This window comes from Theropithecus gelada, chromosome 9, assembly GCF_003255815.1.
Source record: "Theropithecus gelada isolate Dixy chromosome 9, Tgel_1.0, whole genome shotgun sequence".
Taxonomy (NCBI): domain Eukaryota; kingdom Metazoa; phylum Chordata; class Mammalia; order Primates; family Cercopithecidae; genus Theropithecus; species Theropithecus gelada.
In genome coordinates, this window is record NC_037677.1 from 5392109 (window position 1) to 5408020 (window position 15912).

General features: G+C 53.5%; 1 protein-coding gene across 1 annotated transcript; it reads right to left on the reverse strand.

The window, feature by feature from the left end:
* Positions 1–3753: 3753 nt before the first annotated feature.
* On the reverse strand, positions 3754–4576 carry CALML5 (calmodulin like 5). Its single transcript, XM_025397399.1, has one exon. It carries the CDS (start codon positions 4448–4450, stop codon positions 4010–4012), a length of 441 nt encoding a protein of 146 aa, XP_025253184.1. The 5' UTR covers positions 4451–4576; the 3' UTR covers positions 3754–4009.
* Positions 4577–15912: the final 11336 nt, after the last annotated feature.

Genomic DNA, 15912 nt, shown 5'->3' on the forward strand with positions numbered 1-15912 from the left:
CAGGATGGAGCCCACCCCATTGTCTGAGCTCTTAGCCCACAGAGGAGCTCCCCTATTCCTTCCAGAAAAAGGAACTGAAATGTGGTCCACACCGCAGCTCTCCAGGCCTGGTCTCCTGGCTACTCCCCCAGCAGCAAATCAACCTGAGCTGCTTTCTCTCACCTGCTCCCCTACACGTGGAACTGATTCCTTTTCTAAGTGAGTGGATAGAGAGGGGGATGGAAGAGCCAGCAGATGCCTCCATAGCCTGCAGAGATGGCAACAGGACCGTGTTTCCCAGGGCTGCGCCTTCCTTCCTGGATCCCAGGAACTTCCATTCCAGTGCATTTTCTTCTCAAAGGTTGGACCTTGGTCCTCTGTTGCCATGAGAGCCCAGATCTAACCATCATGACAAATCTGGATGTATATACTGACCCTGGAGTTGGTAACGCTACTGTAGAAAATGTCTTCTTTGGCTAGGTGTGGTGGCTCATGCCTGTAATTCCAGCACTTTGGGAGGCCGAGGCGAGTGGATTACCTGAAGTCGGGAGTTCGAGACCAGCCTATCCAACATGCAAAACCCTGTCTCTACTAAAAATGCAAAAACAATTGCCAGGTGTGGTGGTGCACGCCTGTAATCCCAGCTACTCAAGAGGCTGAGGCAGGAGAATCGCTTGAACCTGGGAGGTGGAGGTTGCAATGAGCCGAGATCACACCATGGCACGCCAGCCTGGGTGACAGAGTCAGATCTCATCTCGAAAAAAAAAAAAGAAAGAAAGAAAGAAAAAAAATGCCTTGTTTTTTTCTTTTTGGTTTTGGTTTTTCTTCAGCCCTTCCAGATTCTGTCCCAACTCCCAACTATAGAAATGGAGACAGGTGTCTTGTTGGTTCCATGGAGAACTCAAGCCCTTTCCTCCCGAATCAGTCAACAGACTGTCGAGTGGGGGCCAGTGGGGCGGTGCCTTCCCACAGGGGAAAATCCAGCAAAGCTTCGGGCTATGGGTCTCTGGAGGCGTGGCCTCGTGCGGCTATGGCTCTCTGGAGGCGTGGCCTCGTGCGGCTATGGCTCTCTGGAGGCGTGGCCTCGTGCGGCTGTGGCTCTCTGGAGGCGTGGCCTCGTGCGGCTGTGGCTCTCTGGAGGCGAGGCCTCGTGCCGGAGGGCCGCATTTACCGTGTGTTCGTCTGTTGTTTCTAACCTTCCGTGATGCACCCATATTATTTTTAGTATGAAACATTTCAGACACATAAAAATATAGAGACTAACAGAGAACACCCACTTAACCATCAACATCATCAGCTAAAGAAATGAAACCTTCAGAACCAGCTGAGGCCCCGCTTGTGCCTTCCCCAAACCCCTCCCACCTGCTCCAGAGCAAGTGTCAGTCCTGAATTAGAAGTTTATTTTCCCCATATATGAGCTGCATATGTCTCCAAATTCAGGTATTTTTTTAAAAGAGAAGAAAATCGATTTTGCCCTCTATAGATTCAAGCTGTTGTTCTCAGACTTTGGGACCCTCCCGGACCAGGAGCATTTCCAAAGAAATTTGTGTAATGGTGAAACTCTCCATTTTGCAGAGTAAGAACACGAAGGAAAAGAACACCCAAAAAAATAAAAAAAGAAAAAGAAAAGAAAAAAAGAAAGAAAAGAAAATCGCCTGTGATTCCAGTAGCTTCCTAAGAGAAAGAACTTCAGTGGTGAAAATGCAGAAAGAGCACATCCTCAGAATTTAAAAAGTGAATGCAAAGCCTATATTTTTCTTTTGTCATTTTATTTTATTTTTCTACACAGACCCTGGAAAACCTCTTCCTGACCAGCTCCGCACTGAGGAATCACCACTTCAGAAATGAGACCTCTGTGACCCGCGTCCCTAAGAGGATGGGGCTTTCCTGGGGGACCCCCGTGTGGAGCCAGGATGGGCTGGACTTGACCGAGGGCCTCCTGCTCAGTCAGGTGACTGGGCAGGTCTGAGGCTGCCTCTGCTCTGTTCTCTTCTCACCTCCTCATCTTCTCTCTTTGACCCCCTCTGCAGCCCTTCCTGTTCAGAGCCCTGAGGGAGGAGACTGGGCTGTCCACTTCTCCCCTCCCCAGCCCCAGGGGGGCCCTGCCCACAGCCCAGGCAGAGGAGGGAAGGTCTGGCCTCAGCCCTGAGGCTGGAAGGGCCTGGAGGGCACTGGCCAGGCTCTGAGCACTGGACTAGAAGGAACAGGTCGCAATGAGTGACCGCAAGAGATCATGGTGACTCCTGAAAACGCCCAGGCCCCGCCTCAGTGCCCCGGGCCACCCCTGGCTCCCCAGGCTTTGTGCTGAAGCCAGGATAACATGGACAGGCCCACCACGCTCCTCCATAGGTGTGCGCCCCCCGCAGGTGTGCCCAGGAGCGTGGCAGGCGGGAAAGTGACGAATCCTGACTCCAAGGCCAGGGCTGCCACCTCCCCGAAACCCAATTTCACCCGATGCCACCGTAAGTTGGCCTTGGCTGCTCCTGTACCCACCTGGGGCTTCAGTTTCCACATCTGCCAAGCGAGGCACGTGGGCCCAACTATCTGAGACCCAGGACAAAGGGAGCCCTGGGAATGCAGCGCTGTGATGAGTAAGCCTGGGTCTTAACTTCTAGACCTCAAAGCACCAACACAACCCAAGTCCACACAGGGCTGTGAGCTGTCAGGGTGGAGGGCCCTGCCTGCTCAGCCCCCTCCTTCTCCCCCTTGCTCTGCCCTTTCCCCACCTCTCCCAACCCTAACCCACACAGATGCACACACAAACACACACACACACATAGACACAGACACACACACAGATGCACACACAGACACATAGACTCATGGACACAGACACAAAGACACACAGACACACACACAGATGCACATACAGACACACACAGACTCACGGACACACAGACACAGACTCATGGACACACAGACACACAGATGCACACACAGACACAGACTCACAGACACACACAGACACACAGTGACACAAAGACACACGTGGACACACAGACACAGACACGCAGACCCACAGATAGAAACACACAGACACGCAGAGACCGACACACAGACACACACAGATACACGCAGACACATAGACACAGAGACACATACACACACACACACACACAGATACACGCAGACACATAGACACAGAGACACACACACACACACAGATACACAAAGCCACACACAGACACACGCAGACATAGCCACAGAGACACACTCAGACACACACACAGACACACACAGATACACATGCAGATGCACAGAAGCACACACAGACACACAAACATACAAAGACACAGATGCACACATACAGAGACACACATACAGACACACAAACATGCACACACAGATGCACACACAGACATACACGTATTTTATTTGCAGCCCAAGAGAGGCAGGCTGCGTGCAGAGGCTGGCAGCTGGGCTCCCTCTGTCCGTGTGAGGCGCGGGCTCCTGTTTGTGCAGGACACGTGCCCAGGTCCTCACCAGCAGCTCAGGCAGAGCCGGGAGCCAGAGACACCGCCCAGCACCATCCTCACACATCCTCTGCCCACCTGCCCTCTACTTTGCCTCAGGGGAGGCAGGAGGTGCCCCTGGGGCCTGCTCCAGGCAGTTTTCACACCGCAGGTGAGAGGGGTGGGCTGGGAGGAACCCTGGAAGCAGGTGGGGGCCCCTGGAGGCCGCCGGCCCACAAACACCAGGCACACATGGGACTCGGCAGTCCTTTATTTAGATCAATGCGGGGCTGAGGGACCCTCAGGGCAGGCCCGAGCTGGGGAACCCCATTCCACTGCAGGGCAAAGGGGGACCAGGCCCAAGGAGACCACCTTCTGCCCAAGGTCTGGAGGCAGAGAGGGGCTCGCAGGCGGCCGAGGGCGCCGCATCCAGGCCCTGGAGCGCAAAGCCTTCCTCCCGGGGGAGGCAGTTTCCCATCCACCGACCAGGTTTCCCTGGAGAGTCCCAGCACAAAAGCAGCAGCGGGCGGCGGCCCTGAAGGCTCAGAGCGCAGCTGGGGGGACACAGGCGGGGAGCCTCACTTCTGGGTGAGCATCCTCGCGAACTCCTCGTAGTTCACCCGCCCGTCCTGGTCCACGTCGGCCTCGCGGATCATGGCATCCAGCTCCTCCTGCGGCAGCGGCTGCCCCAGCCCCGCCATGGCCTGCTTGAGCTCGTCCACGGTGATGTGGCCATCGCCGTCCTGGTCGAAGGCGCGGAAGGCGACCTGCAGGTCCTCCCGGCCTGCCCTGGCCTTCTTCACCACCGCCATGAACTCCTCGAAGCTGATTTCGCCGTCGCCGTCGCTATCAACCTGGGAGATGAGATTCTGTAGCTCGGCCTCCGAGAAATTCTTGCCCATGGCCTTCAGCGCCGCGCCCAGCTCCTGGGCATTGATGGTGCCGCTTCCATTCGTGTCAACCGCGGAGAAGGCGCTTTTGTACTCGGCCTCCTGCTCAGGAGTCAGCTCCCCGGCCATGCCTGCGTCCCCTGCACCTCGCGGAGCCTCCGAGTTGCTGCCCACCGGCCCTCAACCTGCTGCTCTCAGAGCTCCTGGTCCAGAGCGCAGGCAGCCACAGGGATCCAGGCAGCGTCTGTCCCAGGCAGCTCTGACTTGGCATGGGAACCCCCTCCTTTTCTGCAATCGGAACAAAGGGAGGAGGAAGGCTCCCCACCCTCCAAATGCCCTGGGGTGAGAGCCTCCTCCCAGGGAGGGACAGATCCACTGCAGACAGGAAATGCAGGAATGGGAGTGGGAGGGCTGTCGGGCTCCAGGTGGGAACTGCGGTGGGGTCGGGGTATGGGGGTATGGGATGGCTAGCCTGCCAACCCCTCCTGGCCTTGATAGCAACCACCTCCCTCCAGGAACATTCTGCCCAGGGGATAGTTTCCCCTGCAGCTGATTCTCGGAGATCCTGATCAAGCCAAGCGGTTCAAGACAGCTTCTCCAACTTCACAAAGACAGAGACTGGAAAGGGAGGTGGCTTGAAGAGGCTCCCTCAGGGGCACAGCGGGCCCCAGTGGTTGCTGTTTCCGTACCCCTCTCTCCAGCGCTACTGCCTAGCTCTTTCCCTGAGGCTGGGGCTTGTGGAAGGGAAGTGGGTGGTAGCGTTGATTCTGCCAGGGCACAACTGCAGGCATCATGAGATTCCCAGTCCAGGGTCTAGAGACAGAGGATGGGGCTCACTGCCTTTAACTTGGAGGAAGCAAGGGACCAGGGCTGCCTTCAGAGCCATAGCTGTTGCTGAGATGTTGTGTATCAAGTGAACATGTGATGTGCAGTTTCAGAGGCCAGGGAAAGACTTTTTGTCTCCCCAGAATACTCCCTTCTAGCTCAGGGATTCCTACAATTCAGTTCCATCCCCAAGTCCAAGGTTCCCTGTGCAGACACCCTGGGAGCTGAGTGGCAGGCGTTCCATCCACAGGGTGTCAAACAGCTACAGTTGGAGTTTTGCTGCAGCGAGACACGGGAGGTCTCAGTGCCCAGCATACCCCGAAGGTGCAGGCAGAGGGGCAGGAGGATGCAGAACAGGTGGCTGCCATCAAACTTGGCCTTCCTTGTGGTTTTACTAAGCATCAGCCCTAAGCACAAAAACCCATCTGGGAACCTACTGGGGCCCTCGGTCTGCTCTGTTCTCTGGAAGGAAACCCCCAGGGCCACTTGCCTTGAGAAACTTTTAGAGCAACAGCTAAGCTTTTGGGGGACCATCCCCAAGTCCTTCCACTGATGTGACCTACAGTTGTGAGGGGACATTTGCCTTGGAGTCCCCAAGATGCCTTTTTCAAGCAAGTCTCCTCTAATCTCCACAGATTCTCATTCTTCTCCCCAACCCCTGCCCGTACCTAAGGAACAAACTCCTTTATTCCCCTGAGAAAGTTTATACATTCCACCTCCCTCCTGTTCAACCCATGAAATAGGCCAAGTACCCTCTCATTCCCTAAAGTAGAGCCAGACAAACACCTCCCAGCCCCTTGGTGCTGCACACATTCCCCAAGGGAAGCCGGAGGCTGGGGTGCCCAACCACTCACTCCATGACCCACAGCTCGGTCCCCCAGGGCCACGCAAGGGGCAAACCAGGCAGAGCAGTGAGAGGAGGGAAGATGCCCCAGCCAGCCCTGGTGTGGCAGCTGCTCCCTGAGCTGTGCGCAAGGGGCCAGAGGGAGGTGTGAAGTGCTGGGAAGAACTGCAGCAGAGAGAGAGGCTGAGGTTTGCGGAGAGGGAGCTCCGGGAACCAGGTGAAAAAGGGAAGGTCACGGTCAGCAGGGAGAGGCAAGCAAGGGGGTCACCCCACCGGAGTTCAGGGGCACCCAGCATAGAGAAAGAGATGCAGAGAGGAGTGTCCCAGTTGTCTAACTCATTTTGTAAAGCTATCTTGAAGATTTTCTAGCTCACCTCAGTGGTGGAATAATACAGAGGCCTCAATAAATAATGAGCAACAAATTTCTCAATGAAATTGATAACCGGTTTGGGATGGAGAACATGGGTCCAGCCAGGAGAACAGAGAAGCATCCTGCCTGGTGAGGGGCCCAGGGAGGGCGGGACTCTTAATAGCTGGATTCAGCCCAGCTCCTTGTTTTATTTCCTTAAAGAATACCTGAAGATTTAAATCTATATTTGAAATTTCCTTTCCTTCTCATCTTGTTGTTGGGACCTGTGATTAAAATCCAAATATTTAATAATTATTTCATGTCATTTTCCACGGGTATTAAATACTACTTTGCAAACGATATTAGGAGCCTTGAGCTCCCGGTTCCAGTTTTGTCAGTGATGTGGAAATGTGTGTCTCAATATCTGCATCTGTAAACTAGGATGATGCACCAACCGTATCTGATTGGAGCACGTAGGATCAGAGTATTAAGTACAGAGCCAGCGGCAGGTGTTATTATTCTGTGATAAACCTCATGGTCAATAACAAGCTGGTTCATGTTTGATGTCAACCAACACTGGGGAAAAACATCCACTTGAAGGGGAATCTCACGATTTTGTGATTAGACCTCTTTTGATTGAACTGAAAAATTAAATGCATCTGCCTCGAGGTTTAGTTAAGTCCAACATGCCAAGGCTCAGAGCATTAGCTGACTTTCCAGTGTCAGCTCCAAACAGAGGCAGTTCCATGCAGAGCAGAAGCACCTGTTCAGAAAAAGCCTCAGGCTGTCTCATCACGAGACGAGACGATGGTCACTCTTCTCGTGATGTGCATTTTCTGGATGGGGAGAGGCAGTGTCCCCTAGGGAAAGTCCCCGGCTTCCCACTGGGTGTTTCCCCATCGGGGTCTCTTCCTCCCTAACACATTCTCTTTTCAGGGCATGTACAAGCACTGAGATCGTTTTTTTTCATCCTCTCCTCAGCCTCCCGCCACAGTATGCGAGCCATCAGCTGCCTTGGCTCAGACTCCATGGGTGAAGTTTCCACTCCCCTCCTCTGGGGTCAGCACCAGGGACACCAAGGACAGCCATGGACGAGTGACCCGTACCACAGATGGCCTGGCACAGCCCAAATGGGGGCTCCCAAAGAGGGACGAGATGGCGTTTGTTGTCAAACCTAGGCAAGCTTGGTCAAGCCCCTCTGCCTTGGCTGGTTTAGCACAGCAGCTGGGTGCAGAACCTGGCTTTGAGGAGGGAGAAATGCCTTCTTTCTAGCTAAGGTGCATTCCCAGGCGATGCCTTCTGTGTGTATCCCTGTGTGATGCAGGGGCCACGGGCATCATCCGTCCTCCACCCCATGAGGCGCCTGGAGCTGGGGTGCCCAGCCACTGGCTCCGCGTCTCACAGCTGAGCTCCCCCGACCCAGGGGCCATGTGAGAAGCAAACCCAGCAGAGCAGTGAGAGGAAGGAAGATGCCCCAGCCAGCCCTAATGTAGTGGCTGCCCCTGGAGCTGTGTGTGAGGGGCCTCAGGGAGGTGCAGCAGGCTGGGAAGAACTGCAGCAGAGGAACAGGCTGAGGTTTGCAGAGAAGGAGCCGGGGACCAGGTGAGAAAGACAAGGTCATGATCAGCACAGAAGAGGGAAGTGAGGGGGTCTGTGCCTTTGTGATTGAGTGCTGGAGGTGGGCTCTCCTCCCCTCTCCCACGCCTCTCAGCTGAGCCCCTCATGGAGACGCCAACTCTCCCTGCCACCTTGGAGGAGAAAGGAAGTCTCCTTCGTTAAGGAGGACTGAAGACATCTGCAACTTGCCGTAGGAAGGATGAAAACCTCTCCAAGGTGGCTGGACAAGTCCCCAGAGGCAGAAAGGAGAGAGTTATCATCAGTCATGGGACTGCCTTGTGCATTCCCTGTGTGCACATGTGGTTTTTTGTGTGTGTGTGTATGTGTATTTGTGTGTGCATGTGTGTGTAGGTGTGGGTTTGTGTGTACATGTGAGCACAAGTTTGCATGTGTGTGCAAGTGTGCATGCGTGTGTGTGTGTGTGTTGGGAGCAGATATGCAGGGTGTAGAGTGGCTGTCCTTCTGTTCAGACGAGGCCAACTCTAACTTTCACACCAGACTGACCCCAGGAAGAAAACACACTCTGGCACTTCCACTACACTTTGGCTCCTCAGAGTGGAGAAACCAGTCAAACAGGCCTTGGAACCTCAGCTGGCGCAGAAACTCCTCACACTCCTGTGTTTGCAGAAACTGATCTCACCTGGCACCTGCACTGTCTCCACGGTGTTGGCACGTTGGCACGGCCCTGACCTTCTCTGGGGACAGGGCAGCCCCAGGGAAATGAGAAGGGCCTGTGTGGAGGGTGTGATCTGTGAAAGAGAACACCGGGGACCCAGCTTCACAAGGCTCATCTCCCTTGCGATTATCCTCAGCAATGAGAAATAGAAATGGTGAGCGATTGTGCTGGCTTCACAGGCAGTCGGCTCCGAGCCCCCTTTCCTGGGTACTCCTAGACACCACACACCTCCCCTGCACACAGCATACCTCCCCTACACACCACATACCTCCCCTACACACCACGCACCTCCCCTACACACCACGCACCTCCCCTACACATCACGCACCTCCCCTGCACACAGCATACCTCCCCTGCACACAGCATACCTCCCCTACACACCACATACCTCCCCTACACACCACGCACCTCCCCTACACATCACGCACCTCCCCTACACACCACGCACCTCCCCTACACACCGCACATCTTCCCAACAGCGTGTGGTCAGATCACTGGGGGTTAGCTCCTGGCTTCTGCACTTTGCTACCTGTGTGGCCTGGGTGAGCTGCTTCACCCCCAAACACTGCATGCCTCTCTGGTGAAGAAGATGGTACTAGCACCTGCCTTATAGGAGCCTTGAGAGGGTGAAAGCCCTGCAGGAAAGCCTCCTCCCAGCACCCCTCGAGAGCAGGCACTCAGTAGGCAGAAGCCGCCACAGAGCTCCTGCACCCCCGGCCTGCACCAGCTCTCTGCTGGGTGCCATGCCAGGCTGCTTCCTGGCCAAAGCAGAGGTATCCTCACTGCAGACCCGGGGGGCAATTCTAAGTTCTCAGGGCTTCAGCTGAGTGGAGAAACACCTGATTTCACTGATGCCATGGACAGTATCGACCTTGCTGTCCACTGCACTCTGGGGCCCCCCACATGGTCCACGTGTGTGGAACACGCTTGACAGAGGCTCATAATTCCACAGGAAATCATCACAGGGTGAGGACTCGGAAGGTGGAGAGCTTGTTCCAATCTAGATTCCTGTCCAATCAATGGTGTGATTCTTGGGCTACAACAACCTGAAGTCACGCCAGGGGGTTCCCTGGGCACAGGGCAGAGCCCCCCGCCGCCACTCCCTCTCCTGGAGAGGATGCTTATGCGTTCTCAGGTGAGGAGAGGCTCTGGGGCTGGCGTGGGTTGCTATTTATCCAATGCCCGCAATCTGTCGAGACTTGCTGGGCTAGTTGGCAAGGGCAGTCCTCCCCCAGACTCTTACCCATCAATGACACACCTGAGAACCTGGCAGGACACACCTGGCTCTGTATCCCAGACCCGGAGCCTGTTCATCTGTCCCCATCCCCTTGCCCTGATTATCCAACACCTCCTGGATAAGTGTCTTGAGAGAGGTATTTATCCGAGAACTGAAACATTTCAACTCGGACCGTATTGGATGGAAATATAAGGTGGATTACATGTTTTATTCCCCATCATTTTAAACAAATTAGATGGAGTATAATCCCAGTGGTTTAAAATGATGCACGGGGCCCTCCATTCACTGCACAGAGGTTTGCGTGGCGTCTGCCATGCGTGACACACTCCTGGTTCGCGGCAATTTCCCAGGTGATCCTTCCCACCTGCTGTCGTGGGGTAAGTGGTCCCTCTCCCTCTCCCGTGGGTCTTCTCAGCGCCTCCTGAGCTCCTCTTCATTTCACAGCTACTACTGGCAGAACTTAAGGCATAACTCGGTTGTCAGGAAAACATATCAGCAGCTTTCGTCTAAAATCAGTAATAAAGCAATGGTTCTGAGGGTGGTGCTCAGGACTGCCAGTGTATTTCCGGATTCAGGACCATATTCTGAAGCGTGAAGATTGCCATGAGCCTGAACGCTGGACAAGATCAGGGATTATCATGATCCTGTTCATTGCTATAACACACATATATACAAAAACCCATTGGGGAAGTTTAGACCTAAACAACTAAATGCAAGTAGATGGATGTGCAAAGTGAGAGGCGAGAGAGAAGTATATTTGAATAATCCTGGAAACCCAGAAGTTCTCAAAGAAAAGGTAGATGTATTTGACTACCTATAAAAAAGGTTAAAACTTTTGTATGAGCAGCAAAAAAAGACTATATCTAGATAAAGCAAAATGATGGATCTTGGGGGAAATGATAAATATACAAATGATTTTATATATAAAGAGCTCTAAAATTGTTAAAACTACAACAATAACAATTCAATAGAAAAATAAGCCAAGGATATAAAGAGCCAGTTCACAGGACAGCAAATTCAAATGACCAAGAAACAGTAAAAGATGCTAAAATTCGGCAGTAGAGGAGGAAGTGCAAATTAAAATAATAATGAGGCATCATTTCATGCCCAATCTAGTTGGCAAAAATTGAATTAATTAAAATACCTACTTCTAGAGAAGATGTGAAGAAATTGTTATCATTCCACATTGCTGGTGAAAAGGTCAAATGTGACAGCTTTATTCTAAGCAATCTGGCAATGTGTCATGTGTTACAACGAGTAACAGGATTATACATGTATAAACAAAAATCTAGGATATTAATATGGGTTGCAGAGACACCAATATGCAGAAAAGGGCATGAAAAGATGAAAAAGGCTGAATGATATGGCCATTGTGTGTGTGTGTGTGTGTATATACAAGAAACTGGATAAAACATTTTTAAAGGACCTTTGTTTTATTAAGTATTTCCTATTTATTTTTATTTTTATTTTTCCTTTTTTTTTTTTTGATACAGTGTCTTGCTCTATCGCCCCAGCTGGAGTGCAGTGGCACAATCTTGGCTCACTGCAACCTGTGCCTCCCGGGCTCAAGCAATCCTCCCACCTCAGGCTCCCGTGTAGGGCCCATCCCAGGGAGAGCTGGAGACAAGGAGGCCCTCGGCTTAGGAGCTCTGGTTGCATCCACTGTAGAGGAGGTCAGGAATCCCTGCCTCTTCCTGCTATGGGGCTGCTGCAAGAAGCGAATGGGAAAGTGCCTGTAGCCTGCAAGGCACCCTACAAAGGCAAGGGACCAGTCTTCCCTCCCATTGTGAGTTCTACCCTCTTGAGACCCCACGTCCCACCAGCAGCTGCGGGTGCCTGGCCAGTGGCCCATCCAGTAAGTGGGTGGCCGCTCAGAGGCTTTTGGGAAGCAACGCCTCCGTGCCATGGCTCTTCATACCCGGATGGTGCCAAGCAAGGAGACAACGGCCCTGGGGTCCAAGAGGGGCCAGGAAAGCAAGAGAGATGTGAGTTTGTGGTCAGAGAGGAAAGGAGGCGGGCGCCATGCAGGACCATAGGGCCAACTGTGGAGGACAGGGCTGGCCAGACGGTGTCCTATCCCCCTGGCACTTGCTCTACTCTGCGCTTGCTGTTGGACACATGGGGCTGGCAGAGACAGGAAGGGCACTGGCTTTGACTCAGCAGAGCAGTGAGCCTGGGAGAGCTGCCTCCTCCCTCTGGCCTGACAGCAGCCCAGTGCCTACACTCCACTCCTACTGACCTCACAGGCTCAGTCCCCTCGACAGGGTCCTCGGCGTAGTTCCAGGGGACGGTTGGCCGCTCCCCGCTCTTAAGAGCTCTTTCCAAGGGAAACCTGTCCTGTGGGAGCCAGCCCGTCTGCAGGGATTGTTGTGCATCCCCTCCAGGCCAGAGCAGGTCCCGGCACCAAGCTCAGCTGCAGGGTGCCCTGGGTGGGACTGTGTCCTGGGAGGAGAGCAGGGCTGCCCCAGAGAAGGAAGAGGGAGAAAAGGACAGGAGTGACCTGCCCATACAGGCTCCGTGGAGGGGAGCCCAGAGACAGGAACCTGGGCTACCAGCAAGTCTGACCCCGTGTCTATAGTGGAAATGAATTTGGGTCCCACAGGAGGCCACTGGTGGAGGTGAAGCCTGCAATGGCCAGGGGGACTGAGGGCAGGAAGATCCCCTCCCCAAACCACCCTTCTGCCCTCCCACCCAGCCTCCCTCTCCAGGCCTCCCCACACTGCACCCTGTCCTCCCAGGACCCCCTTACCACACCCGTCTCAAGCCATCCAGATGCAAGCAGCCCCCTAAAGCAGCTCTGCCCTCCCGCGGGCCACGATTGCCCTCCTGCACCCACAGCACTTTGCCCCGACCTCCCAGGGGGATGCCTGTGTACCTGTTGCCTCCCCCACCTACTGGGCTGAGGTCCAGCCGCAATGCAGGGGTGCTCTCCCTGCCACCCTTGAACTGGTCGGGGCTGGTCACAGACAACACTTTGAGGAGTCAGGCACGCTGACTGAGTAACCTCACGGGGCCCCTGGTGGAGCCGCCCTTCACCCGAGGCCCAGCCTCGCAGGGTCCAGTGCATGTGGACTGGTTGGCAGATGCTGGCTCTGGGCTCAGAAGCAGGGAAAGGGCAGCGGGGCAAACCAGGGCTTCCAGGCAGGAGACCCAGTCCCGCTCCTCCTCTCGGCTCAGTGTCTGCATTTGCCCAGAGCTCAGTGCCAGTGGCCTGTGGAAACCTTTGACCCTTTCTTTGGTCCTGGGATTTTCTGAGTGTGCAGTGAGTGGCTTGAGGAGAAGAAATATGCTTCCAGGTAAACATGCCCTCGGCTGGCGTGGACACGCCCACCAGCCATTCACAAGCCTTTCCTCCTGTGCCTGCAGCCAGGCCCAGGGCAGCCTCAGGGTGAACCCCCATTTCAGAGCCAGGGAAGCCAGGGAATGAAAAGAAGGAGCTGCCCCTCATAAGGGAGGCTGAAATCAAAATACATGCCCGAGACTCATGTGGTGTTCGTCCCACACCGGCTGCCATGGGTCCAGGCGCTTCCTCAGGCGCATCTGGCTCCTGATCCCAACTAGGGGTTGACGGCTCCTTGGGCGCCTCTTTCCCGCCCACCCCGACCATTACCCAGGGTCCACCCCACTGGACTTGGACATCTTTAAAACCCCACTTCCGAGGACTCTACGCCTTCTCCACAAATATGTTTTCAGGTCTCTTCTTGGATCCCCCGGCTCTTGGGTGGAGGTTTAATTGTAAAAGATACACACATATTTGCTGTTCTTTTCCAGCACTAAATCTTCCCCAGCTGCTATATCCCACTTTCTTATCAACCCAGGTGTCCTCCGCCACTCACCCCCAACACCAGTTTCACTCTTTCTGTTCTTTTCTAAGACAGGCTGTGCTCCCACACCCCCTTCTCCTCAACTGGGTGACATTTAAGAAGCGCTGGCATTTCTGCTGGCCCAGAGGCTGGGACGTCCTGGGTCTCCTCCTCCCTCCTCCCTTGGGATAAGATGCCCACAGCCCTTTCTGCACCACTGTAGCTTGCCTTCCCTCTCCTTCCCACAGTCTGGTTCAGTCAACCACGGCTTTCCTAGCACCGGGGCTGTTTCTCCTTCCTGCTTCCTTCTCTCAGGAAGTTGCTTCTTCCCTGTTCTGGAGCTTCGAATTGGCTTTTGCCGGTTCATGAGAAGTCACTAGTTCATAACGAGTTCATGAGGGCGGGACATTGATATGATGTCCTCAAGTTCCCCAGACACAGAACAACTCTGTGCTGTGTGTACCCCAGCCCTGGAGTTCGTGCCACCCTCTGCGGTGGGGTTTCCGAGAATCCCCTCCACCAGGGCTTAGTAAAGTCAGCTGCCACCAGCTTTATCCTTTACTTCAACATCCATTGCAGCCTGGCCACACCTCGGTGCCCAAACTGGGCAGAACCACATCGAAGCCACCGCTGCCCCGGTTTCCTGAGGAGGACAGGCAATGTGCACCTGCCCTTTCTATGTGCCAGGCGCTGTGCTAAGGGCTTTGATGCATGACCTCATTCTTCCTCTCATTTTATTGTTATTAAAATAAGAGTAAGCAGATGAAGCAATTGAGGCTTAGTGAGGTCCCAAAACCAGTTCATCAAAGAGGTAGAAATGCAAATCTAGGTTTGCCTGATGCCAGAACCCAGGCTCTTATCCAGGGCACCATAGCGTCTGCTCATTATCTGATGGCTTCATCTTTCCTTCATAAGTCATCGAAGACAAAACTCAGCTCCAGCAGCCCCTGGCTCGACGGCAAGGCTTTCTAGCACAGAAGCCCAGCCCAAGGCCCCAGCGTTGTCCCACACCCCCAAGTGGAGAAGCACATTCACAGTTTCACCAGGCCTAGCACGGGCAGGGGCCTGCGGAGGTGGCAGGGAGTGGGAGAAAGAGCACTGGCCGTGCCAGAAAGAGGTGTCAATTCAGGCCTGGCTCTGCCTCCCACCAATTATGTCCTTTGGAAACACACTTAACCGCATGAGTCAGTTTTAAATTTTTATTTTATTTTATTTTATTTGAGATGGAGTCAGACTGGAGTGCAGTGGCACGATCTCGGTTCACTGCAACCTCTCAGGTTCAAGCGATGCTCCTGCCTCAGCCTCCCGAGTGGCTGGGATTACAGGTACATGCCACCACACCCTGCTAATTTTTGTATTTTTAATAGAGACAGGGTTTTATCATGTTGGTCAGGCTGGTCTCAAACTCCTGACCTCAAGTGGTCTGCCCGCCTCAGCCTCCCAAAGTGTTGGAATTACATGCATGAGCCACCACGCCTGGCAGTTTTAAAATTCTAATGCGGTCATCTGGTTACTGTACATTTCTATGAAATACACTTGTATAAAATCCTTGGAAGCAATTTCACCAAGAACTCACTATCATCTTGGTCAGTCTCTATTTATGTAAGCCTATCATTATCTTATCTTCCGGAACATTCTGCGACAAGCTGGCTTGGCCTTCTCTCTTCCTTGGTAACTCGGCTTCTCTACGTTAAAAATCTCTTTACTTGAGTTTTGACTTCTCCCTCCTACTTTCTTTTAAGTTTCTCCTTTGTGTTTTAATGTCTGTGTTCCCTGTGACACGTGTGGAAATAATGATTTGATTCCCGAAGATCACTAGCCTTACTCTTCTCGAAGAGCTTTCTTTGCCGGTTTTTGTTTGTGTTTGTTTTGTTCTTAGCATGTCTGACTACTTTCTGGCATCTGAAAAAGAGAGCTGCGTTTCCTCGAGCCCCCCTTTTGTTACCGTATTAATATCTTTCTATTCTGATGGGAGCTGCCTCATCCTCCTGCGGCCCCTGCCAAATACATCAGCTGGATTCTATTACTATCTATTACTTGATTCTATTACTATACACATATGTCTCGCTTTGACACATCGCACACTCGCGTTTTCCTTGCCCATAGTCCTCGTGGATACTGGCCTGTTTTCCTTTCTTCAGCACATTCCGGGGTGTGATCACTTACAGTCAAAGCAGCGCTTAGAACTCCAGTCCTTTAAACCCACTTGAAATATTTGGATTCACCTTCCTGTTGTGTTT

Excerpts from the sequence above, each read along its gene's own strand:
- CALML5 (XM_025397399.1), bottom strand. The coding sequence starts at position 4,450 with ATGGCCGGGGAGCTGACTCCTGAGCAGGAGGCCGAGTACAAAAGCGCC.